This window comes from Choloepus didactylus, chromosome 17 (genome assembly GCF_015220235.1).
Source record: "Choloepus didactylus isolate mChoDid1 chromosome 17, mChoDid1.pri, whole genome shotgun sequence".
Lineage (NCBI taxonomy): Eukaryota > Metazoa > Chordata > Mammalia > Pilosa > Megalonychidae > Choloepus > Choloepus didactylus.
In genome coordinates this window covers 75,851,760-75,874,538 of record NC_051323.1, presented here as the reverse complement: position 1 = coordinate 75,874,538, position 22,779 = coordinate 75,851,760, and the positions used below count along the sequence as shown (strand labels likewise).

The following is a 22,779-nucleotide window of genomic DNA, read 5'->3' as shown; positions in this document are numbered from 1 at the left end:
TGGGGTAGGAGTGCACGGACACACATGAGCAGACCAGAGACAGTCGGGAAGAGAATTTGTCCATTCTTTGTTAACAGTGAGGGCTGGGGCAGCATGGGACAGTTGGGCAGCAAAAACAACAGTGCAGCCAAGGCCCTGCCAGCCTCTCAGTCTCAGGGCTCCACCCATCCGGGTCCAGTCCCGGCCCAGCCCCAACCTGCGGGTCTAGCCACAGAGGAACTGGCGGATGAACTGTTCCAGCTTTTCCTGGTTGTCGCGGCTGGCGAATGCAGGGGACAGCTCGAGCATGGGGCCTGCAGGGCTTGGCATCTGCTGCAGCACCTGGGTGTGGGGAAGGGGTTCAGGGCCCCGCCCACCCCGGGAAGCTGCACAGATGCCTCCGTGTCCCTGACTAAAGACCCCTGAAGCCTCAGTGCTGCTTCACCTCTCAACTCCCCCCACTGTCCCCCACTGGAGTGAGACCAGTCCGTGGTCTGGGAGGCCAAGAGGAGCAGGAAAACCCTCCGACCTCCTCCACCTTGTCACAGTGCTCCTCATCCTGGGAGACTGAGGAAGCCCAGGGTCCCAGGGAGTCATCTGGGGCAGCCCTGGGATGTGGGGGCAGGGGCGAGGCAGGGGGCAGGTGGGTGGAGCACACGGCCCTTCTCACCCCCAGGTCTCTAAAGGTCCAGATGGCTCTGATGGCGAGGTTTGGGTCCACACACTCTGGAAGGCAGAGTGAAGTAAAGGCCAGCGGGGGTGGGGGGTTGGTGGTGAGGGCAGGGAGCCTCGGGGCTCGGACTGGACCTTCCAGAAGGCCCTTCCGTCCCCCCAGTCCCCTTGCCCAGCAGAGGGCAGCAGCCACCAGCAACACCCGGCCTCCCGGGAGCCCGGCGGCTGCTCCGACTCACCAAAGAACCCGTCCACCTCGGCACTGGCCTGCAGGAACCAGAGCAGCTGCTGCGAGTAGCCTGGCTCTGTGGGCAGAGAGCCAGACCTCAACCCGGGACCCGTGTGGACAGGTCAGGGACGCGGCCACTCCTGGGGTCCGCAGGGACCAGAGGGCCTGGGCCCAGGGAGCCACTGGCACTGCTGGTGACACAGCCGAGGGGATTCTCGGCCCAGAGAGGCCTCACCTGTATCCGGCAACCGCCCCTGACGGAGGAAAGCAGCAGCGTGTGCGAACGCCCTGAGCAGAGGGCTGAGGAGGCGGCAGAGAAAGACGAAGAAGTCGGGGCAGCGCGACTGCTGGCTGAGCTGGAGGAGGCCGGAGCAGGTGAGGACAGTTCCCCCCACCCCGCTGCCTCCCTCCCCAGGGGCTGCTCCCAGCGCACCCTGAAGAACCGGCCCTCTGCCTCCTCAAAGTCGTCGCTGTCACTGTCAGTGAAGTCCCCACTTGGTTTCCACAGCAGCTTTGTGCTCAAACGCTGTCGCCCCGTGTCACAGGCCGGCCGGGAACCTGGCGCCTGGGGGCCATGGGACCCGTTGGCCCCTGCCAGGCTGCCCGGGGCTCAGTCCTACTCCCCACCCCCTCCAGACCCGAGTAAAACCAGTACAGACCCAGGAAACCCCACAGAAAGCCCCAGGCCGTGCAGACCAGGCCATCTCCTGAGCCAGCTCACAGACAGGAGGAAGTGAACTCCACCCTAAGGCCACAGTCTACGGATAAGCAGCTTGGGGCACAGGGAGTGTGCAGAGGACCCCAGGAGTACGTGTGTCAGATCCTGTCATGACACACACGTGAGCCCAGGGCAGATATTGTCTGCCTAGACCCCAAGGTAGAAAATGGCAGTGCGGGGACCCAGGTGGCCCCCACTATGCCTGGCTTGGCCCTGGCTGCAGCTGCTGGGCCAAGGGGCTGCCCATCCCACTGCAGAACACAGCAGAGGGGCCGGGGACACTGCCCCTCAGGGTGGGAGGCACAGGCAGCCTGGCCTGCAGGGGCTCTGCTCAACTGCCCACCTACCTCCTCGGCCACCAGGAGCCCGCACTGGATGAGCCGGTCCAGCACCTCCTGGCAGTAGCTGTAGGAAGACTGGCAGGGCTGGGGAGGAAAGGGCAGCCACGTGGCCCCAGGAGCTGCAGGACGCCCAGGGCCGCGCTGGCTGCAGTGGGGGGAGCTGACCTGCAGGAGCAGCAGGTCTTGGGGCAGCAGGTGCAGCAGCAGCAGGATCTGGTGGTAGAGCTGGCGCTGGCTCAGCAGCTCCAGGCCCTGCAGCTCCCAGGGCCCCTCGGGCGGCACCCGGCCGGCCAGCAGCCCTCGCACGGCACAGGCTGGGGAGGGGGGCTAATGGGCATGAGGAGGAGGACCCCCGCCCTGCCCTGCCTGCCCCCTGGCCGTGCCCAGGTTCTCCGCCCCCGACTCTCCTCCCGGGACTCACCGCCCACGGCCTCGCTCAGGAAGGCGGGCAGCAGCTCCGCGCTGAGCCGCGCCAGGTGCGCGAGGCCCGGCCCCGGCCGCGGCAGCACCAGCAGGTCCCCGGGGCGCAGGCGCAGCAGCACCACGTGCGCGCGCAGCAACCGCAGCGTGTGCCGCACCAGGCCCCGCAGCTGCCCCGAGAAGCCCACGTCGCAGCCGCGCAGCAGCGTCTCCTCCGTCAGCCACGAGAACTCGCCCAGCAGCTGCGACAGGAGCACGCCCTGGGGGACGCGGGGCACTGAGCAGGAGGAACCCTGGGCCCGAGTGGCACCACCCCAGTGCCCTGCGGGCAACCCCACGGGCGCCCCCTCCGCCCCGGGCCCCCCAGCGACCTCCCTCTGCGGGGAACCCCCTCCGCCGTGCCCCCAGTGACCTCCCTCTGCGGGGAACCCCCCTCCGCCCCGGGCCCCCCAGCGACCTCCCTCTGCCCCAGGGTCCTCTCCCAGTGCCCCCCTCACCTTCTGGTGCCTGAACAGCAGCAGCGTCGCCATGATGGCCGTGCTCATCACCGCCGAGCTGGCCACGCTGGCTGAACCCCGGAAGGTATGCAGGTCAGGGCCCGGCCCTCCACCCGCCACAGGTCTTCCCAGCCAAGAACCCCGTGCCCCCGCCTCCCTGGCGGTGACCCCCAACCCAGCCCTTCTCCAGCTCCAGCCCAAGTCGGGGAGAACAGGCCTGGCCACTGGGTCCTGCCTTCCCGCAGCCCCGGGACCCTTCCTGCCCTACCCAGGCCCCACCCGCCAGCCGCCAGCACAGAAGGGCCCCTTGCGGGGACAGCACTGGAAATGGTCTGTGGCAGGTACAGCATTCAGCCCCACAGAAGGCTCCAAATACTCAGGCTCAAGAGCATGAGGGCTGCACCGAGGTGGGGCTGGGGTAGGCCCCACAAGCGGACTCAGGGTCCTGGGCCCTCTCCTCCCAATGGGTTCTCTGCAGCTCAGGTGGCCCATCCATGTGCTCGTGCATGGGGTCAGCTCCTGGGGACAGGGTGCCCCAGTGTGTCACAGATGACCACATGGGGTGGGGACCCTGACCAGGGGCCAACCAGGAAAGGAGGGGCCCCCGAGGCCCAGATCTCGTTCCCCCTCACCATTCAGGATATGGCGGCCCAGCCTCCTGACCAGGAGCTGTGTCTCCTCCCCGAGGGCCACCAGGGGCCCCGCCACCGGGGTCCACTCTTGCTCCTTCTCGGTGTCTGGGACGGCAGTCCTGGCAGAGACACAGGTCACAGATGAAGGGGGCAGACATGAAAAAGGGCCTGGGGAGAACTCAGGGCGACTTCAAGGAAGACAGTGTTTCCCCCATGCCAGCCCCACCCCCACCCCAGATCCTGGGCTAGAGAGGTGCCTGGCACTGGGAGCTAGGGGGAGCTGTGGGAGGGCCACCCACCAGGGACCCAGGCCCCAGGCCCACAAGCTCCCCTGCCCTACCCTTGGCCGAGCACGAGGGGCTGCAGCAGCTGCTCCAGGGTCTGCCTGCTACCCCAGCAGCTTCTGGCGTTGGTGGCATATTCCTGCCCAGGACAAGGTTCTTAGGTGGCATGCCCCAGCCCACCAGGACACCTGCACACAGCCCACCAGAGGCAGGCAAGGCCGGGCTGCCAGAAGCCCCAGGACAGAGCCCCTGGGGAGCTCTGAGATGTCATGCCCAGGCTGGCCCAGGGGGCTCCTACCTGCAGGGAGAAGGGCTGGGCCAGGTGCACACGGACACAGCCCCAGTGGCTGCAGCCCCAGCGGCTGCACAGGCTCCGCAGGACAGCCAGAGCTCCCGTCCACAGCCCCAGGGGGACGGAGGCCTGCAGGGAGGGAGGCTGCTGAGGGGTCCACCCGGGGCAGCACCCCATGGCGTCAGGGCTGCCAACCCCTCCTCTCCCCAGGGCCTGCTCCGCCTCATCTAGGCCCATCGTGATGTATGACCTTGACCCCTCCAAGTTCTGTTTGCTCACCCATGAAACGGGACAGATCCCTCCCTAGCAGGGTCTTTAGAGAACTCAGTGGCCTTGGCAAGTGCTGCAGCAGGACGACTGGAGGAAGTGGAACCCTTTGGCACCCTGTCCTTTGACTCCAGCCCTGAGGGTTCTCGGTCATGGGACAGGGCAATGGTGGTCCCACCTGGGTGTCCCCAGGGGCAGGAGGGTCTCACGTGGTGACCGTCCTGCGGTGCATCTGGAACGAGGTCGTAGGTGACGGCTGCAGGCACCAGCATGGCATCTGGGACAACGCCAGCCAGGACAGCATGCACCACCAGGCCTAGCCAGGCCTGGCCCTGGGCTGACAGCCTCCAGCCCTGGGCCCCTGGGGGCTCCTCCAGGAAGATGAGCAGGGGCTGCCCGCTGACCAGCAGCTGCTCCACGGCCTGGCATGGGGGGTGGGGGAGGCATCAGGGCCAACACAGGAACAGACCCACATCCCCTGCCCGGCCCTGTATGCAACCACGGGGGCACTCACTGCGTGGGTCACGGCCCTCGCGAGGACCCCCTCGGGGCTGTCCAGGGAGAGGCTGGCCTCTGGGGGCAGGAAGAGCCCCCCAAGGCGCCTCAGCAGGGCTCTGTGGGGCAGAAGACAAAGCTGATGAGGGAAGGAGTGCCTCAGACGGCCCCCCATGCTCATGGCCACGCCCTGCTGCCCCAGCTGGGGAGTTTTCCCTCGGGCATTCAGGGCACCAGACTCTTACCTGAGGGTGGGGGAGCAGGCATGGGGGTCCCAGGCCACGCGGAGCACGCCCAGGCCCTGGGAGAGCAGCACGAAGGGCAGCAGGATCCCGTCCAAGAGGGACTTGTGGGTGGACAGGAGGACGAGCGGCGAGCCCTGCTCCAAGGAGAGACGGGAAGAAACCCCCAGCTGTCCTGCCCCGAAGCCCGGGGAGTGCAGGGCCGGCGCCTGCAGACCGGGACAGCCCAGGGGAGCGCAGGGCCGGCGCCTGCAGACCGGGACAGCCCCAGGGGAGCGCTGGGCTGATGGCCCTGTTTTCTGAGCATTTCCCAAAATGAGAGTTTTTCCAGCTTTTAAGGTAACGCCCTGACATGAGTAACAGGCATTGACAGCACAAGGGAAAGACATTGGAGGAACCCCGGGGAGCAGGCCTGTGAGTCCCTAGGAGCTCAGGGGAGCTGAGGGCCTTACCGCCTGGGCGGCCTGGCGCACCACCTTCATCTGGCCCCTGTGCAGCTGCACGCCCAGGAAGAGGCGGTTCAGGAGCCGCAGCAGCACCCAGCCCAGCAGCCTGTGGAGCGAGGGCAGCCTGAGCCCCGGGCATCGATGCTGCCAGCCAGCTCCGGGGCCAGCACCACCACGGCCCAGTGTCAGCGGAGGGCTCCCAGGCGCGGTGGCCTCGAGGAAGCTGCTCCAGGCAGGGAGAGCCACAGGAGCTGGGCCGAGGGCAGACCCCACGCTGCTGGGCCCCGGGCTGTTGCCCAAGAAGGCAGAGCAGCTGCCCCATGTCAGCCCCAGAGATCTCCCTACTCCATTCACCACTCAAGAGGCCGGAGAGCCAGGGTGTCACCCAGACCCCATCCACATGAGCTGCTGGGAAAGGCGGGACAAAATGGGAAGAGCTGGTGATGCCAGAAAGAGAAGATAATGAAGAGGCCAAGTCCCCGGTGGGGGGGGGACTCAGCGCCAACTGCAGGAAGGAAGAGCTCGGGACCAGCTGCAGGTCCTCACTGGGGGGCTTCTCGTCCTCCAGCAAGGACAGTCCCTTCCACTTCCCAAGTTCCCGTGGAACACCTCCGCCTTACGGCCAGGTCCCCACACCTCGACCTGCCTTCGGCTTCTGGAACAGACTGAGCCCTTTCCTGCCCCAGGGCCTCAGCTCCTGCTCTCCCCCAAGCAGGAAAGCTCCCTGTGGCTTGCACCCCACAGCTGGCTCCCTCCCCTCCTTCGGGCCTCTCAGTACCCTGCAGGTAGCCATACCCCCAACCCCCAGGGTCTTCTGTGTACCTGGGTCAGGGCCCTGCACCTAACGTGCTCAGAGCTGTGCGGGGGAACACACGGCGGTGACCCTCCCCAGCACCATCCCACTGCCGTGAGGGTGGCACCCAGCCTAGCCCGCCTTGCAGAAGGGCAAGGGCCGCAGCCAAGGATGTGCCCTCAGCAGTTACCTGAGCAGGAAGGGGCGGGGCGGGGCCTGGATGTGGCTCAGGATGCGCTGCGCCTCCTTCTTCAGCAGGCTGGGCCCCTGGCCCTCCCCAGCCGCTCCCGGGGCCCTCCCTGAGACGGCCTTCTGCACCCTGCAGGGGGGTGGAGGCGGCAGGCTGAGGCAGGCAAGGGTCTCGGTCACCCCAGCCCCTTCCTCCCCAGGACACAGCCACAGGCTCCCCCCTCCACCCTCCCTGGAGCTTGCCGCCCCCAGGCACTCACCCTGTGCTTTCCATGACCTTCTGTGAGGGGTCCTGGCAGGGGGGTATGTGCTGCTCCAGGGACCACAGGAAATAGCAGAGCCTCCGAACCAACCAGCCCCGAAACCTGGGCACAGCCCCAAGACAGGGCAGGGAGAGGCCACCCTTCAGACAGGACTCGCCACCCCCCACTCGGTCCTCAGACGGCTGTCCCCAGGCCCAGGGCCACTGAAGTGGCTTAGCACCAAACAGAAGGAGGAACCCGCAGCTGTGGCCGTCCCCACCCTCTCCTGGCAGGTGCAGGTCAGGGCCTGACACACAGTGGGCATCAGGGCTCAGGGAAGGACCCTGGGGCGGGGGGCAGAGGGCAGGGCCCTTCCTTGTCTGTCGCAGGAAGCAAAGGGCACCACCAAGCAGGGGCCCTGTGGCCCCACCCCAGGGCTGGCTACCTGGTGTCCTCCTCCTTCACTAGGATCGCATTGCAGAAGCCCAGGTCCATTACGCTTCTGTGGAAGTGGGACTCCTGCCCGGGAAGGGGGGCTGTCACCACCGGCAAGGGAGAGCCCTGCCCGCCCTCCAACCCGTGCCTGAGGCCCCAGTCTACTGGGACCCGGCCACGTGCCAGCACCTCCCAGCTCAGATCCAGGAGGCTGGCTCTGGAGAAAGCACCCCAGGGCCGCATGGGGAGTGGGAGCTGGGGGGCACTCTGTAGAGATCTCCCTCCTCCTGGGGAGGAGCATAGTCAGGTCTCCAGAAAATCCACAGAACGGAAAGACCTTACAGTTTTCTCAGCTCAGCTTTGCCAAACCGATATACTCTACAGACCCCGGATTCAGATAACATTTATTAACATCCCACGGAACTAGTGAGATTTGTTGGAAACAGAAGCCACGTCTCCTGCCCCATGTTGTGACAAGGGTTACTATCCCCTGTTCCCTGCCAGAGGAGCACATCCCCCCTGCCGGCCCTCCCTAGTGAAGGCCTTGCCCTCCCCTAGATGGCCCCACTCCCCACCTCCACCCGCCCCCCAGCTCCACACCTCTGCTCCAGGCTCTGAGCCCCTGCACAGCAGACACCCACCCAGCCCCTACCGGACCCTCAGCCCCAACCACGCCTGCATGCAGCCTGAGTGCATGGAGACCCAAGTGGGCCAGGGTCCCCCAAAGCGGCCCCAACTCTCTGGCCGGGGACTACCCCCTCTCAGGCCCCTCTACACTCCCCCATTGACTCCCCTGGGCCTGGCAGCCAGCCTCGGAGAACAACCAACAGGACAAGGCCCCGGGCAGGGAGGGCCGGGACCGGGAGGACAGGAAGGGAGACGCTTCCCGGCAAGGGAGGGGCCCGTCCCCAGTCCCGCCCCACCCTGGCCCTCTAGCCCTGCCACTGCCCCCCAAAGCCCCACTGCCCCCCCGAACCTGCCACCACTCACCAAGACCCACTGTCACTCATCCATCCAACCTCCGCCCACCAGCCCCACCACCACTCCCCCAGCCCCACCCCAGCCCTCTAGCCCTGCTGCTGCCCCCCAAAGCCCCACTGCCCCCCACCACCTGCTGCCACTCCCCCAGCCCCACTGCCCACCAGCCCCACGCCGCTCCCCCAGCCCCGCCACTGCTCACCCAGCTCTTGGGGGTGCAGGTCTGGCAGCAGCGGCCCACGAAGGGGCGATACTTTCCCAGGAATGGGGTGACAGCCTCCAGATTCATCCTGAAGCCTGAGGACCACAGGCTGCTCTGGAACAGGAACACGGGGAGAGCTGAGGGGACGAGGGTTGCGAGAGGCTCCAGGACGGAGGGTCCCAGATGAGGGTGGGGGAGGAGACAGGGGACTCGAGATGGGGGTGCAACCTACCTCCCAGCGACCGAGGCCACTCCTCTGAGCCTGCCGGGTCTGGGGCCCGGCTCCCAACATGGTGGCCATGAGGGTCTAGGAGATCCGACAGGGAGATCTGGAGGGACAGAGAGGGTCCCCGGGGTGGCCCCCAAACCCCCAACCCCAGGACAGACAGATGAGGAGAAGCTGGCAGGAAGCTGAGGGCCGCGCACAGATCAAAGCCCCATCACGGAATCAGCTGTCCCCAAGGGCCCCAGGAGCTGGTCAGGGCTCCTCAGGCCAACACTGGGGAGGGAAGGGGCTGTCTCCCTATCCACACCCACCCAGGTGGGAGCTGCCCCAGCAGCTAAGACCCCTCCGTGCAAAAGAACAGGGCGGCACAGGAACACGCCATGAGGCCACCCAGCCCCGGGATCTCCCTTCCCTAGAGAAGGCATCGCTGTGGGGTTGTGGGCCCAGCATCGGGGGGTGGGGTCATCACCAGGGGGTCAGCAAGGGAACCAGGATGCAGAAACAAACCACGCACGGAGTGCTCGGCTGCCCGGGTCGGGGCCCCGTCCCACCCGCCTCCCTCTCCCCGCAGCTCTGCACAGGAGGGCCCCTCAGTGTCTCCTCAGCCCTCTCTCCCCCACCCCTCAACCGAGAACATCCATCTTCCACCAAACAGCACCGAACTGCTCTTGGCCCAAAACTCAGGCCCTCAATCTCCCTCCACCCCAATCTCCCGCCATGTCCCCTTGGGAGGGCGGGTCCAATTATCGCACTCCCCCACCCCACCCACCCAGCAGTACTGTCTCTTGGCATCCCACCCAATTCTACGGGTCACCCTTTAGGCCCCCTCCCCTCCCCGGGTACCCCCACCCGAGCCTACTCCTCCTCCAGGGTGGAGGCCTCTGGACCCCAAACATCTCAGGGGGCAAGAGCTGCAAGGGACACTTGTCTGTGTGCCCTGCACGGGGGGACAGGAATCGTTCCGCGGGTAGCTGTGACCCCCATCCCGGCATTCCTGGGGTCACCCCACACCCCGTTCCCCTACTTGGCCCAGCAGCAGGGGGACCCCGGGTTCCCACAGGGCCGGGCGCTGGGGGACTCCCCCCAAAAGCACCCCCCCATTGGATCCCTCTTACCGCCCCACCCCCCGGGGCTGCCGTCTGGGGGTCCCGCCCCCTCTGCCGCGGAAAAGGCGCTCCCAGCGCAGCCCAGAGGCTCCTCACACCCGCCCCGAGGGGCCCACGAGGGTTCCCGCAGCCCGAGGCCGGCTCCTCACGGGGGTGTCTCCCGGGCCGGGCGCGTCTCCCCCTCGGGCCGCACCATGTCCTGAGCCGTCAGGAAGCGGCACCGCTTCAACCAGAGCGCGGCCGCCACCCGCACCTCGGGGCCGCTCCTCCGCTCGCCGCGCGGCCACCGGACTGCAGCCCCCGGCCCGGGCGCCCTCCCTCCGAGGCCCCGCTGGGGCTCCGCGCCCCTCACCTCGCGCCCACCGCCAACTCCCGCCAAGGCCGCGGCCGCCCGACCGGAAGGTGCGAAGTTGCGCGCCGGAAGGCGGCGGGACAGGCAGCCGGGAGAGCCAACCCGGGCGCGCGCAGGCCCGAAGCCCCGCCCCTGCCTCCGCCCACGTGGGCCCTGCGCTGGGGGCGGCGGGGAGGCGCCTTCCGGTGGCGTGGGCGGCGCGTGGGGCGCGGGAGAGAGCACGTGGTCCTCTCGCAGAGCCCGGGAGCTCCGTGGAGGCCAGCGGGGCCGGGTTCTACCGAGGGCAGTTTGCAGGGTCCTGCGAGGTGCAGGAGCTGAGCAGAGGGAGACGCACGTCTGTCAGCGTGCTTTCAGCTCGCAGCGGGGCTTCACCGGTAGAGATGCAGCCCCTGTGGGAAGTGGCTCTTTCCCCCTTCCGCTGCCCTCTTCGTGGACCAGCTCTGTCCTCAGCAAGCTCCCTGTGTGATTGCAAAGTGGCTGCCAGGTTCCAGGCATCACATCAGCTGTGGCCCCACCCAGCCGCGGAGACCCCTCCTCCTGGAGCAGCCTCCCTGGCAGCTTTTCATCATGTCTGACTGCCCAGAATGGCATCCCATGCCCATTCTTATCTAATCTCCAGCTGGGAAAAACCAGGACTGGCTGGAGGAAGTCCAGGGCCTTCCAGAGGCTGTAGGGCATGAGATTCTGCTGTCTACTCTGGATGCAGAGGCTCTTCCCAGGTTCTTCCAGAGGTTCTTCCTGGGGAAGACTCCATCTCTAGCCATTGCTCACTGGCTCCTTTCCTGTGGTCAAGAGCAAAACGTGATAGCCAAGAGGTGGGGGTTCAGGGTGTTCCCTGAGGCTCCCCACTCGTGGGACGCAGGGTCCCAGGAGGACAGCCTCTTCCCCAATACTTTTTCCTCCTCCAGGAAGAAAACGCACTGTGCAGCTGGAGGCTGGGCGGGAGTGAGAGGGCTGGGGAGGCCTGGGTTGCGGAACTTCAGCTGAGGCTGCTGGCTGCTTTGGTCGGCCTTGGGGCCCCCTCCCTGGCCTCACCTTCAGTGCAGCACCATCTGCGGACATTTAGCAGGGGTTACCAAGCAGATGTGCAGAGGGAGAGGTGGACTTTGGGGCCTGGGTGGGCTCGAGCCCGGCTCTGCCACCAACCAGCTCTGTGACGCGACTGTCGGTGAACCTCCTGGACCCTCAGTTTCCTCTTCTATAAGCTGGGCCAAGTACAGCATCTGCCCACCGGACATCCCCTCCGGGCTCTCATGAGGATTGGCTGTGACGGGGATGGGGGAAGAGGTGCTGACTCTATAAAAGGTGACACCCTGGCTAACCTCATGGTTATGTTTCCGTTGTCACAGCCTTCCCAGTTCTGCCGGACTCTGCCCCCCATCTCCTGCCTCCCCACGCAGGCACGAAGCAGTCACTCTGCCAGCTCTAAAGAACTCATCTCTGCGATTTTAGACAGGATAATTTCCTCTCCCTCTCATGCCTGTCCAGGAAAATCACACTCCCCCACACCCCCCACCACGTGAACCCACAATCTCCCACAGCCATTGTTTCCCCGTCAGACAGCAAAAAGCTCCCTGTCTCCGGGAAGCAGAGGGAGGCACGGCAGGAGGAAGGGGAGCTAAAGGAAGAGGGGCTGACACCCCCAATCCTGTGAGGGGCTCCCAGATCTCCCCCCAGCCATCCAACCCCATTGGCCTGGGTCCTGGGTCTGTGTTTTTCCAGGCTGAGCCCCTGGCCATTCTCTGCGGAAGCCACACGGGGCAACAAAGGGGGACTGGGAGCTGGTGTCACTGCCAGGCCATGAGGGAAAGGGGCCCCCCGTTACTGGAGAGCTGGCAGCAGAGGCAGGAGGAGGACACCCACTTTCTGTGCCGCCTCCCCAAGCTTCCTGCCACCTGAGGCTGGGAAGCTGGAAGGGCCAAGGAAGGAGGGAGAGAGAGAGATTGCCACTCAGCCCTGGCCCCGCCAACGGGGCAGCAGAAGGAGCGAGGGGGTGGCAGCGGAAGGGGGCTGGGGCTGGGCTCCCTGCGGAGCAGAGGTCTGGCAGGAAGGGACTGTGAGGCGGGCAGGGCATGCTCCAGACGGGGAGACCGAGGCACGCAGTGGCTCTGTCAGTTGTCCAAGGCTGCAGAGCTTGTGCAGTTCCGGCCATATCCGGGATGGATTCAGGGGTCTCCACCCTCAGCCAGCGCCTCCCTCCCCAGTTCCGCCTGGTCTCCAGCCTCCCACACTTCAGAAAGGGGCTGAGAATTAGCAGGTCTCAGCATCGACAGAGCCATAAATATACCATGCTCTTTGACCCAGGAATCCCACTGTTTGGAATTTTTCCCAAAGACATAATTGCAAAGGGAAAAAGAAGTATACGTGCAGAGCTGTTTATAGCAACATTATTTATAATAGTATAAAAAAATCTGGAATCAGCCAAAATGCTGTGCAAGTTGGGGTCGGGGTGGGGGTGGTGATGTCAATGAGGCAGAATATTTATTACACAGCCAAGAAAAATGGTAAGTATGGAAAATTCTTCATGAAATAATGTCAAGAGTAAAAGTTGTCCATTTTTGTTTCTGTTGGCAGACAATTAGGAGCCTCTCGACGGTGCCACCCATGGCTCTGGGCGCTGGAGATGCCTGGAGCCAGGGGGCAGGAGGCCCCCTCTGCCTCAGCTTCCCCACGTGAGCAGCAGCGAGCAGCCCCAGGCCCGCGGGAGGCTCCAGGCAAACAGGAGCCGGGAGTGAACCCGCCCTTAGTGGTGACGGAGAAGGACTGAGCACCCGCAAGCTGGCAGCGCTGCCACCCGCCCCCATACACGTGCCAGGAGGGGCCCGGGCCCTGCAGTGGCCTGAAGGGAGGCACCTCAGGTGATGGAAACGGGGGCTTCCAGCCACCTCAGAAACCCCAGGACCCCATGCCCTGGCTGCCCGAGGTCTTGCTGCCGACCACCCACCTGCCCGTCAGCACCCACTGCGCCTGCGTGGGGGTCTGGGGAAGCACCTGTGCTCGTGGGGAGTGGGCCGGGTCCCTGACGGGCTCCGCGTGGGAGGCCAGCCGCGGGCAGGGGTGACTCACTGACAGCAGGGCCTGGAAGCAGCTCTCCAGCCTCCCTGGCAATGTGGAAGGGAGGGGTTGGTGACTCAGGGACCCCGTGGAGGGGCCCAGCCCTCGGAGCCACCGCTGGTGCCTAGCCCTGTCTCCTGGGTTGCTCCTGCCAGTGCCCACCCTTGCCACCCAGGAGGGGTCTCCTCCGGGGTCGGCCGTGGCCCTCGGCTCGCAGCAGCTCCTGGCCCACAGTGAGGTCTGCAGGTGAATGGATTCCGGCCTTACCTGTGGACTTCCACACCTGGCTTTTCTGGGCCTGGTTTCTGCATCGGGAAAAATGGGGTGGAGACCCCGGCTTGCCAGCATTGTCAGTGGTGGGGGGGGTGGCACAGGGCTGGGGCCACGTCAGTCACCCCCCAGCCCCCCAGCCCCCCATTGCTAACACCCAGGACCCGCAGTGGTGGGCCCAGGGCAGCAGCCGCAGCTCAGACTGTGGTTTCTCCTGGTGCAGGCGAGTCAGCCCCCTGCCCAGCTGGGGAAGAAACCAGCTCTTCAGGGAGCCACAAGGTGTGGGGAGGGGCTCGCGGCCACACCCCGTGGCTCCCACCCCCTTTGACCCACGTGGGCACAGAGGCCCAGGTCGGGAAGGACTCCTGGAGGTCATCAGGCTGGTTGGGGCAGTGGGGACCCCAGGCCTGGCCTCTCGGCTCCCACGCAGAACTCGCCAGAAGCGAGCAGGGGAAACTGCTGCAGAGCTGACATGCTGGCTGTCCAAAGTGACAGGACGGTGCTGGAGGCTGGAGCGCCGGGAGCGGAGGGAGCTGTCAGCTGCCGAACAAGGCCGCCCGCCAGCCCCTGGGGAGCGGGGTGGGGTGGGGGGGCTGGGAACGGGGCCGGCGCCCCTCCCCGCAGCACCCACACATCAGCCCACGGCCTGGGCCTCTGGGAACAGGAGGGGCCGGGGCACAGGGCCAGCAGAGCCTCACCCTGGGTGGGGGTGGGGGGCGTCAGGCTGGCAGGTGCGGTCGCAGTTAAATCGTCTGGGGGGGGGGGGGCGGCCGGTTGCTGAACCCTCGGCTCTCGGCGTTGCTCGGAGGGTACCGGCGGCGGGGGCTCTTTCCCGGAGGCGAGGGCGAGGCGGGGGACTTGGCCAGGTCCCCGGCGGTGGCGTGCAAGGTGTGGAGGGCGGCGAGAAGGAACAGGCGGGACGCTTTTTTCAGGAGGGTAAAGCCAAGAGCGTTTATTAGGGGTGAGCACAGGTTATATAGGCTGGCATAGAGGGCGGGGGTTGTTACAAGCCAATGCTGAGGGGATAAAGGCTAGGATTGGTTCTGAGAGGGTGCGGAGGTTAGGATTGGTTCTAAGAGGGCGCGGAGGTTGTTTGAAAAGGGGCGGGAGTTGCTCTGGCAACGGTGTCTGGCAACAGTGTATGCGCACTGGTGGTGGCGGGAGTTGCTCTGGCAACGGGGGGTGTGCGGGCAAGATAAGGGGGTGGGGAAAAGGCGGTTCCCTCCGGCAAGCCTCCCCTAACGGTGGTATTTTGGGTGAGGAAATGGGGCCTGCCTCCGGCCTCACTTTCTCAGGCCTGGGGGGCTGTGGAGGGCGCTGTCGCCCGTGCCCACCACCCTCCCCAGGGGCGGATCCGGTCCCCTGGCCCAGGCCCGCCAAGTCGAAGCACGTAATCAGTATCCCGCAGGCAGGCTCAGGCAGGGCCTATCCAGGGCCCTTTGGGGAACCCAAGTTGGGACGGGGCCTGGATGGCTGTGGGGATGGGGTGAGGGTGGGTGTGGGCAGGGACCCTGTAAAGAGCACCATCCATTCCCGGGGCTCCTGGGCTCCAGCCCGGCTCCTTGGTGGCAGCCTGGGCAGGACAGGCGAGAGCCGCCACTTCTGAGCCCCCCGGGAGCTGCCTGGAGGAGGAAGCACCTCCCTGCAGCCCTCGGAGAGCTGGAGGCGCAGGTGCCCCTCCCCAGGCCTGACCCCCGGGCAGGGCGGTAGGCAAGCTGGTGGGCAGCGGGGGCCCCGAGAAGCTGCCTCCAAGAGCTAGTTATATATTCATTTACTCTAAAGACCGGCATTTTTTACATCTGTAAGGTATTTTTTCAATTGCCCAAGAATGTCTGTTTGTAAAAAAGTTCAATTTGACAGACAAGGCTAATGTGTCATACTATCCCCCCTCCCCCAAACCAGAGGTCACCTCTTCAGCTGGTGATTTTTAAAATAAAATACATGTAAAAAGCTATACGTTTATGTAAACAATTCAAGCGGTTGCAAGTATCCACAATGACGAGTAGTCCTCCCCTAAATAACCGTTATTAATGTTTTCTTGGATGCCTTTTGGATCTTGTAAAATTCACACACAGGCATAAGATCCCCCTCGTTTCCCCTTTACTTGCAGGGCCCCGGGCCCAGGCCATCGCCTCACTGCCAGCTGCCCACAGGCCGGCCCGGCTTCCTCCACTGGGGCAGTGGATCTCCGGGTCCCTTCCTGCCCCCAAAGAGGGTGCCACCCCCCTATCACTGTGCCTTTTCTAGACTGTCCAGATGGCCTGGACTCTGCAAGGTGGGGAGGGCCGGCTTTGCTCAGCGCCGGAAACGCACACACATGCACACACACACATGCACACACACACACAAATGCACACAGTCCACGAGCAGAGCAAGAAACAGTGCAGCATCGCTGGGGTGTAGGTTTTCCCGAGCAGGAGGCTCTGCTGCTGGAGCGGGTTCAGCCAAGGAGCGGGGGGGCTGTTTTCTCATCAGCAATCTTATTTTTGTTTTGCGGGAGGCGCCTCCAGCTCAGGGCCGCTCCTGGAACGCGACCTCCGTGTGCTGGGCCGGTGAGCCGCCTGCCCGTCGTGCGCACTCCCCTTGCCTGTTTTTGTTTTTCGCTTGTGTTGTGTCATGGTCACCAGTCGCCGGGGGTTTCTGTGTGGCAGGATGTGACGATAGAGTCGGGAGGGACGTGGCCATGAGGTCGGGGGAGCTGCCCCGGCAGCTGGAGACGAGCCAGGGCGGTGGAGACCCTGCCGCAGGCAGCACTGCCAGGGCCCTGACGGAGGCGGTGGCCACACAGGGACACCAGGAGCGGGGAGAAGAAGGCACTTCCAGTCCGTTCTACCTGTCTCTCACCTTTTCGCAGGAAACTTTTGGAGGAGGTGTTTCTCAAAACAAGGAATTATAACAAGGCCCCCGTGGTGGCACCCAGCCCACTGTTCCTATCTTTTCTCCATGTCAGGAGACTCTGGGGCAGTGAACAGGGGACACCCCAGGGCGGCCCAGCTGAGGGGCCCGGAGGAAGAGGGAGGAGATTCCGGTTCACAGGCTGGGCGCTGTGTTGGCACGCGGCCCCTCCCGCAGCCTCCTCTCCGCTGAAAGGGGCAGACCCCAGAGGCCTCCCCGAACCCACTGAGCGGCCAGCACCCCTCACCCCTCGTGTCCCCACTGTGGACCGAGCTGCCACCCAGGCCCCCACCCGGCTCCCCCTGTCCCGCCTCCTGGCCAGCCCCGCAACCCAGGCTCAGTCATGCGGCTCGAGACGGAAGGCTCGTGCACCCCCTTTCCTCCTTCCTGCTGGGGGGCTTGCAGCCGCCTCCCCTAATGAGCTCTGGGCTAACGGCCCAAAAGCAGACCCAGCCCGGGTCGGCTCAGCCTAATCCTCCAGCTCACAGCTGCAGCCACCCACCACGGCGTCACCCCATGCGTCACCTGGGTCAGTCCCTGGGGGTCCCCAACTCCTGCCCCCTTCAGCTCTACACAGAGGGGCAGCTCCACTCACGTTATCAAAACAGCCCTGGGATGTGTTCAGGGAGAACCCAGGGCTGCCTTCGGGCTGGGGGTGGTCTCAGGAGGACCCAGCGGGGCCCAGGACCCCGTCTAATACAAGGCGGGTGCGGCTCAGGCGCCCCCACCCCACCCCGCAGGCCTTGGGGGCGGAGCCTGTTTCCATTACAGCGGCAGCAGCCATGGGGCTGGGGCAGCCTCCTGCTGGGGGTCCCGGGGCCTCCCTGCTCCTCCCGTGATCCCAGCCGCCCTCCGCGGGGAACCACCTCTACCCCGTGGGCGGTGCCGTTATTCCCCTTCACGGTGGGAAAACAGTAGCTCAGGTGGGAGCTGCAGAATTAACACTTCTGCTCCCAGTAAAGCAAAAGCCCCAGGGGAGTGCCAGGGAAAAGCACTGAGATGGCAGAGCCAAAGGGCCTCTGAGGTCCCCTGGCGTCCAGCCCTCCCGTCACAGAGGAGGGAACAGGGGTAGGGAGGTGGAGATAACTGGCCAAGCAGCGCCAGCAGGTTAGGGCCAAGGCCCAGCAGCCTCCTCTCCAGCACCCTGCTGCCTCCAGGCCAGCACAAATCCTTTATCACCTTCTTCGCCTGCCCGGATCAGCCTGCCCTGCTGAGTGCCAGCCCACTGGAGGAGGGTTTCTTGGAAGTGGTCAATATGTAAGCACTTCTAGGCAGGCTTTAAATGGGTATTGGTCACTCACACTTTAGTATGAATTGGCTTTATCAGCTGCTTCTCAGAGCTAACAGAGAGGTGAGAATTTTTTAGAAAGGGGCAGAGAGGGGGATAATTGTGGATCCTGTAGCCTTTTTCATGGAGGAAAGCATAAATTTGCCCAAGGCAGCTGCTATAGTGGAAGGAGGAGGCCTGGTTTCAGGTCTATTCTGTCTGATAGTTTGGATATATTATGTCTCCCAAAACACCAAATTCTTTAATGCAATCTTGTGGGGGCAGATGTATTTGTGTTGGAACCTATTGATTGAGGGTTTCCATGGAGATGTGACTCAATCAAATGTGGGCATGACCTTTGGTTGGATAATTTCCATGGAGATGTTACCTCACCCATTCAGGGTTGGTCTTAATTAAATCGCTGGAGCCATGTAACAGAGCTGACAAGCAGAAGGAACTCAGAGCAGCTTAGAGAGACATTTTGAAGACAGCCATTGAAAGCAGACTTTTGCTCCCAAGAAGCTGAGAGTGGACAAAATGCCCCAAGAGCAACATTTTGAAGAAAACACAGGAGCTGAGAGAGAAGCTGGAACACAATCCAGGATCAACAGATGCCTTCCCAGCTAACAGAGGTTTTCTGAACACCATTGGCCATCCTCCAGTGAAGGTACCTGATTGCTGATGTGTTACCTTGGACACGTTATGGTCTTCAGACTAACTGTGTAACCAAATAACCCCCTTTATAAAAGCCAATCCATCTCTGGTGTTTTGCGTTCTGGCAGCATTAGCAAACCGCAACAGTGTCCATTCATTGTGAGCCCCAACCCCCCAACCCCCCCCCAGCTCCGTGAACCAGCTGAATCAGGGGTTCTTTCCAGGCTCCCCACTTCTGGAGGGGCCCCAGGAAGAGGGCAGACAGGCTGGCAGGGCGGGACGGCCAGGGCCCAGGCCGAGTCCCCTGGCGGCTCCCCACAGCGCTGGGCCCCGCAGGAGCTGGCCTCGGGGAAACTCCCGCCTTGTGGTCAGAGCAGGGCCTCGGCTCTGTTGATGGCAGGTCGGGGACTGGCTTCACCGTCCCCGTTTCACCGCAGGGGTACTAGGGCCATGCTCAGAAGACACGTGGGGCCAGGCCCGGCACCAGCCCCTGCTCCAGGCCTCCTGAGCCGGCTCCTGTGGCCGGGCCCGTCCTCCCCAGCTCTGGGGGGTTCTCGGCCGCCCCGCTGAGCCGGGAAGATGCCTGGGACAACAAACACCAGCCGAGGGGCCAGTCCTGGGGCCAGCCAGAAGATGGGTCTCCAGCCCCGTTCAGTGCCTGGGCCCACCCTCCCCTCAGCCCGGAGAGAAGGCTCAGCAGCCCCAGCAAGCCCAGGGGGCCTGAACCGAAGAGCCTTGGGACCCCCCGGGGGCCAGGGGGCAGCTTGACCCTGCCCCGACTCACCTCGCTGCCTGGTTTCCTTACGGCTCCAAGCGGCCCTGGGCTTTCATCCAGCCACAGGAGCTCAACGCTGACGTCCTAACCTGATTTCACGGGCATCACGGAGCAGGAAGCTAATTCCACAGGCAACCAGCTAGGCCAGGGGACCCACTGTGGTGGCAGGGACTAGCCCACTGTCCCTCTCCTCCCAGGAGGCACAACCCCACAGCCAACGGCCCCAGAAGCAGCTGCAACACCACAATCCTTCGTCTTACAGCACAGGCTCCCAGACTCAGCAGACATCCTGATCTCTTCCTCTGTCCCAGACTGGGGCCAGGCCCCCTTCAGGGGCCATCTGTCCTCTGGGCACCTGGGGACCCGTCCTTTCCCCAAATTAACCCTTTTCATGGCTCAGGCCTGCCCCCCACCCTCACCCCACCCCCAACCCTCCAACCCCACCCTGCCCAATATCAGGACACCTGGGCCTGCCGTGTCCCCGCAGAACTCCCATCAAGGGCAGGACACACGGCCAGAGTGGCTTCTGTGGGGCTGTGGCATGCGGGGGGCTGCATCTGGACCCAGCTGCCCCTCCTGCCTGGCGAGCGTGGGCACTTGCTTTCCACTTTCCTGGGTCCCCAGTGAGGACAAGCCAGGGTTTGGCAGCAGATGTGCCAGGAGTGAGGACAGCCTGCACTGGCCCCTACACTCCTCTTTGGTGGCTGGTAAAGCTTTCCTGCTGCACGAGTGAAACGTCACCCCCACCCCAGAAGCACAAGGCTGAGACTTGCAGTGGGTGCTCAGGGCAGGCCACCAGAGGGCTCGTCCATAAAGGCGTGTGGAGCTTTGGGGACACGTGACCTTATGCAAATCCCAGCTCTGTAACCTCGGATAACACACTGGCCCCCGGGAGGCTTGGTGCTGTCATCTGAAAAGGGGGGTGACGCCCTGAGACGACACGGGGTGTGTAGAATGCGCACACGGCACGCAGCAGGTGTCCCCTGGCATCGGCCTCCCTCCTTTCTCTCCTCTGCCCCAGGCCCGAGGAACCACCAAAACCCGCGAGCACAGTTGAGCATGCAGCAGTAGCTGTGCAAACACCAGGAGGAAAGAAAGGTGCCAAATGTAGGCAACAGGGAAATTTTACAGGTATTTTCAAAGAAGGGATCTGGGGACCTGCACACAGATAAGCTTGACTTTCTTTTCTAGCATGGTTCTTAATTGTCAACCAGCTTTATTTGCCAGCGCTGGGAAACTTCCAGAGGGAAGCAGTGGTAGTCGACTGGAAGTTGGGCAGACGCTGGAAACACAGCCCCTCTCGGCTGGGCAGGCCATCTCCCGACACCTGGAGGTGAAGTGGGAGGTACATGCTGGCATTTTCAGGATGGCAGAGCGGAGGGGTAACTCCCAAATGTGTGTTAGCCAACCCTGGTGAGCACGCGGCCAGAGAGGACCATCAGGGTTCAGAGGGTGCTGGGCCCCAGCTTCAAAATTGACCCACGGTGAGGAGGGCCGGGGGCACTTTCCCACGCGCCTGGTGGTGGCTAAGAGGGGACAGCCGTCTCGGAAAAGACCCGACAGCTTCCTGTAATATTAAACGGACACCTACCCTACAGGCCAGCGATTGCAACCCTAGGGATTTACCCACGAGGATGAAGGTGCGAGCACAGCCTCCCGCACTAGTGTCCTTCGTAGCTTCGCTCCTAAGAGCCGAGTGCTGCCCGCAGCCCAGGCGTCCTCGACAGGGGAAGGGAAAACGCCGCGGGGCAGCCATGCCAGGGCCCTGCTCAGCAGCACAAAGGAGGGTCGCCCACGTGCAGGCGACGGCCGGAGCACCAAGCATCAGGCTACTAAAAGGGTCTCATCTGTGAAGGCCACATCCGTGCATTTCTAGAACAGGCAAAACCCATCAAAACAGGGTCGCCCTGGAGCGCTGGGAGGGGGACGGCCGGAGAGGGGCAGGAGGTGCTTCCCCGGTGGGTGACGATGCCCCTGTCAACACCGCACGGGCGCTGGCATTTGTCAAAAATGATGATTTCTGCCTTTCACTGTATATAAATTTTATCTATAAAAACATACAAATTTGAAAGTTTTGGGGTGAAATGTGCTGACCTCTGCAACTTACTTTGACATGGTGGATGGATGACTGGGTAGACACGTGATCAAATAAGGGTCACAGATGTAAAGTGTGGGATTTAGGTGGTTGGCGTATAGCATCTACTGTACAATTATTTCAACTCCTTTGTACGTCTGGAAATTTCCTAACACCATATCGGAAACCCTCCCTTGGCAGGCCGGGAAGTGGGTCAGAATCGATAGGGAGGGATCGAGCACCAGTGAAGGGCGGGCAGGCCTCGCGGCTTAGCTGCTGCTGCACCGAAGCTGGAACGGGACGGTCACGTTCACGAGGCCCGGCTTGTACCCAAGGCGACTGAGCGTGTGAGCTGCCGCCACGAGAGACGCTGAACCCGGCGATGCTTCTGAACTTGCTGGCTGTGCCAGTTTGAATGTGTTATGTCCCCCAAACACTATTATCTTTGAAGTAATCTTGTCTGGGCAGACCCTTCAGTGTTAATTAGATCGGAATTCTTTGCACCCCACCCAGCTGTGGGTGATGAGTCTGATAATTCCCATGGAGGTGTTGGCCCGCCCATTCAGGGTGGGTCTGAGTTAAATTACTGGGGCACTAAATAAGCTCAGACAGAAGGAGTGAGCTGCTACAGCCAAGAGGGACACTCTGAAGAACACCCAGGAGCTGAGAGAGGAGCTGCAGATGAGAGACAGTTTGAAGATGGCTGTTGAAAGCAGACTTTTGCTCCGGAGAAGCTAAGAGAGGTCAAACACCCCAAGAGCAACTGAGAGTGACATTTTGAGGATCATCCTGGGAGAAAGCCATTCTGAACCCAGAACTTTGGAGCAGACCCCAGCCATGTACCTTTCCAGCTAACAGAGGTATTCCAGACACCATTGGCCATCCTCCAGTGAATGTACCCTATGTTGATGCCTTACCTTGGACACTTTATGGCCTTAAGACTATAACTGTGTAACCAAATAAACCCCCTTTGATAAAAGCCAATCCGTCTCTGGTGTTTGCATTCCAGCCGCATTAGCAAACTAGAACACTGGCTGTGAAACTGGGCAGCCCATCCTGCCCCACACGCCCACTTCCTCGTGACACTGGGGGGTCCCACTTTAGAGGAGACATTGGCATGTATCAGTCAGGATACGCTGAGTTTCACTAAGTAACGAAAGAGCCCCATGTCCCGGTGGCTTGCATCCGCAGAGGTTTCTTTCTCTCTCATGCTCCGCTCCCACTGTGGGTCAGCTGTAGCTCTGAGCCACTGCTTCTTTGTCCTGGGACCCAAGAGGACCTACCCTGTCTGCCTTGATCTGGAACATTCTCTCTATCTGGTGGCAGGCAGAAAAGCTGGCTCTTACAGCTCCTGCCTGAATGGAGGCATTGGTCAAAGCTAGCAACACGGCTCATCTCAACTGGGCGTGGATGGGCCACCGTCCCATGGGGAGAGGTTCACTGGACCCCACCTGCCTTGTGGAGCCCTCCAGGACAGTGCCAGTTCTGGGAATGGGAAGGAACTGGGGGAGAGGAGGCTGAAGGGCAGCCTGACAGTTTCCTTCAAGTGTTTTAGAGGTTGTGGAGTGAGACTCGCTCTGTGCAACTCCAGAGGGCAGTGGGGGCCATCGGCCTCCGCTCAGAGGAAGCACTTTCTAACAAAGCAAAGAGGGTATGCATCGTGGGGAGCCCCCACGGGCCAGCCCCGAGCCCAGTGCTTGGCCATCTTGCTGCCCTGCAACTCCATCTCCTCCAGGCCCACCTGGACTTGCCA

At 63.2% G+C, this 22,779-nt stretch overlaps 2 protein-coding genes across 3 annotated transcripts; both read right to left on the bottom strand.

The window, feature by feature from the left end:
- Positions 1–46: 46 nt before the first annotated feature.
- On the bottom strand, positions 47–8,654 carry GPAT2 (glycerol-3-phosphate acyltransferase 2, mitochondrial). The gene is made up of 21 exons (XM_037807655.1): positions 8,586–8,654; positions 8,354–8,467; positions 7,184–7,257; positions 6,757–6,861; positions 6,498–6,626; positions 5,521–5,620; positions 5,072–5,205; positions 4,846–4,945; positions 4,541–4,753; positions 4,071–4,193; positions 3,829–3,911; positions 3,489–3,607; positions 2,857–2,927; positions 2,361–2,619; positions 2,105–2,253; positions 1,946–2,023; positions 1,314–1,445; positions 1,116–1,236; positions 891–956; positions 650–705; positions 47–321 (listed from the first exon to the last, which is right to left on the bottom strand). Exons 1-21 carry the CDS (start codon positions 8,652–8,654, stop codon positions 205–207), a joined length of 2,412 nt encoding a protein of 803 aa, XP_037663583.1. The 3' UTR covers positions 47–204.
- A 3,800-nt stretch (positions 8,655–12,454) lies between these two features.
- Positions 12,455–13,925, bottom strand: LOC119512899. Of its 2 annotated transcripts, XM_037807730.1 has the most exons (3): positions 13,359–13,925; positions 13,029–13,138; positions 12,455–12,779 (listed from the first exon to the last, which is right to left on the bottom strand). In XM_037807730.1, exons 1-3 carry the CDS (start codon positions 13,400–13,402, stop codon positions 12,697–12,699), a joined length of 237 nt encoding a protein of 78 aa, XP_037663658.1. In that variant the 5' UTR covers positions 13,403–13,925; the 3' UTR covers positions 12,455–12,696. The 2 variants fall into 2 exon arrangements, with proteins under 2 accessions (XP_037663658.1, XP_037663657.1); XM_037807729.1 differs by having other exon boundaries at positions 13,029–13,925.
- Positions 13,926–22,779: the final 8,854 nt, after the last annotated feature.

What these genes read in the sequence shown, in the direction of transcription:
- GPAT2 (XM_037807655.1), bottom strand. Translation starts at nt 8,654, where the DNA reads ATGGCCACCATGTTGGGAGCCGGGCCCCAGACCCGGCAGGCTCAGAGG. An exon ending in GTGGCCTCGGTCGCTGGGAG is followed by an intron (nt 8,468 to 8,585) that starts GTAGGTTGCACC and finishes TTCCTGTTCCAG; the next exon opens with AGCAGCCTGTGGTCCTCAGG. An exon ending in TGCTGTTCAGGCACCAGAAG is followed by an intron (nt 2,620 to 2,856) that starts GTGAGGGGGGCA and finishes CGCGTCCCCCAG; the next exon opens with GGCGTGCTCCTGTCGCAGCT.
- LOC119512899 (XM_037807729.1), bottom strand. Translation starts at nt 13,439, where the DNA reads ATGCTGGCAAGCCGGGGTCTCCACCCCATTTTTCCCGATGCAGAAACC. An exon ending in CCCACTCCCCACGAGCACAG is followed by an intron (nt 12,780 to 13,028) that starts GTGCTTCCCCAG and finishes GTCACCACTAAG; the next exon opens with GGCGGGTTCACTCCCGGCTC.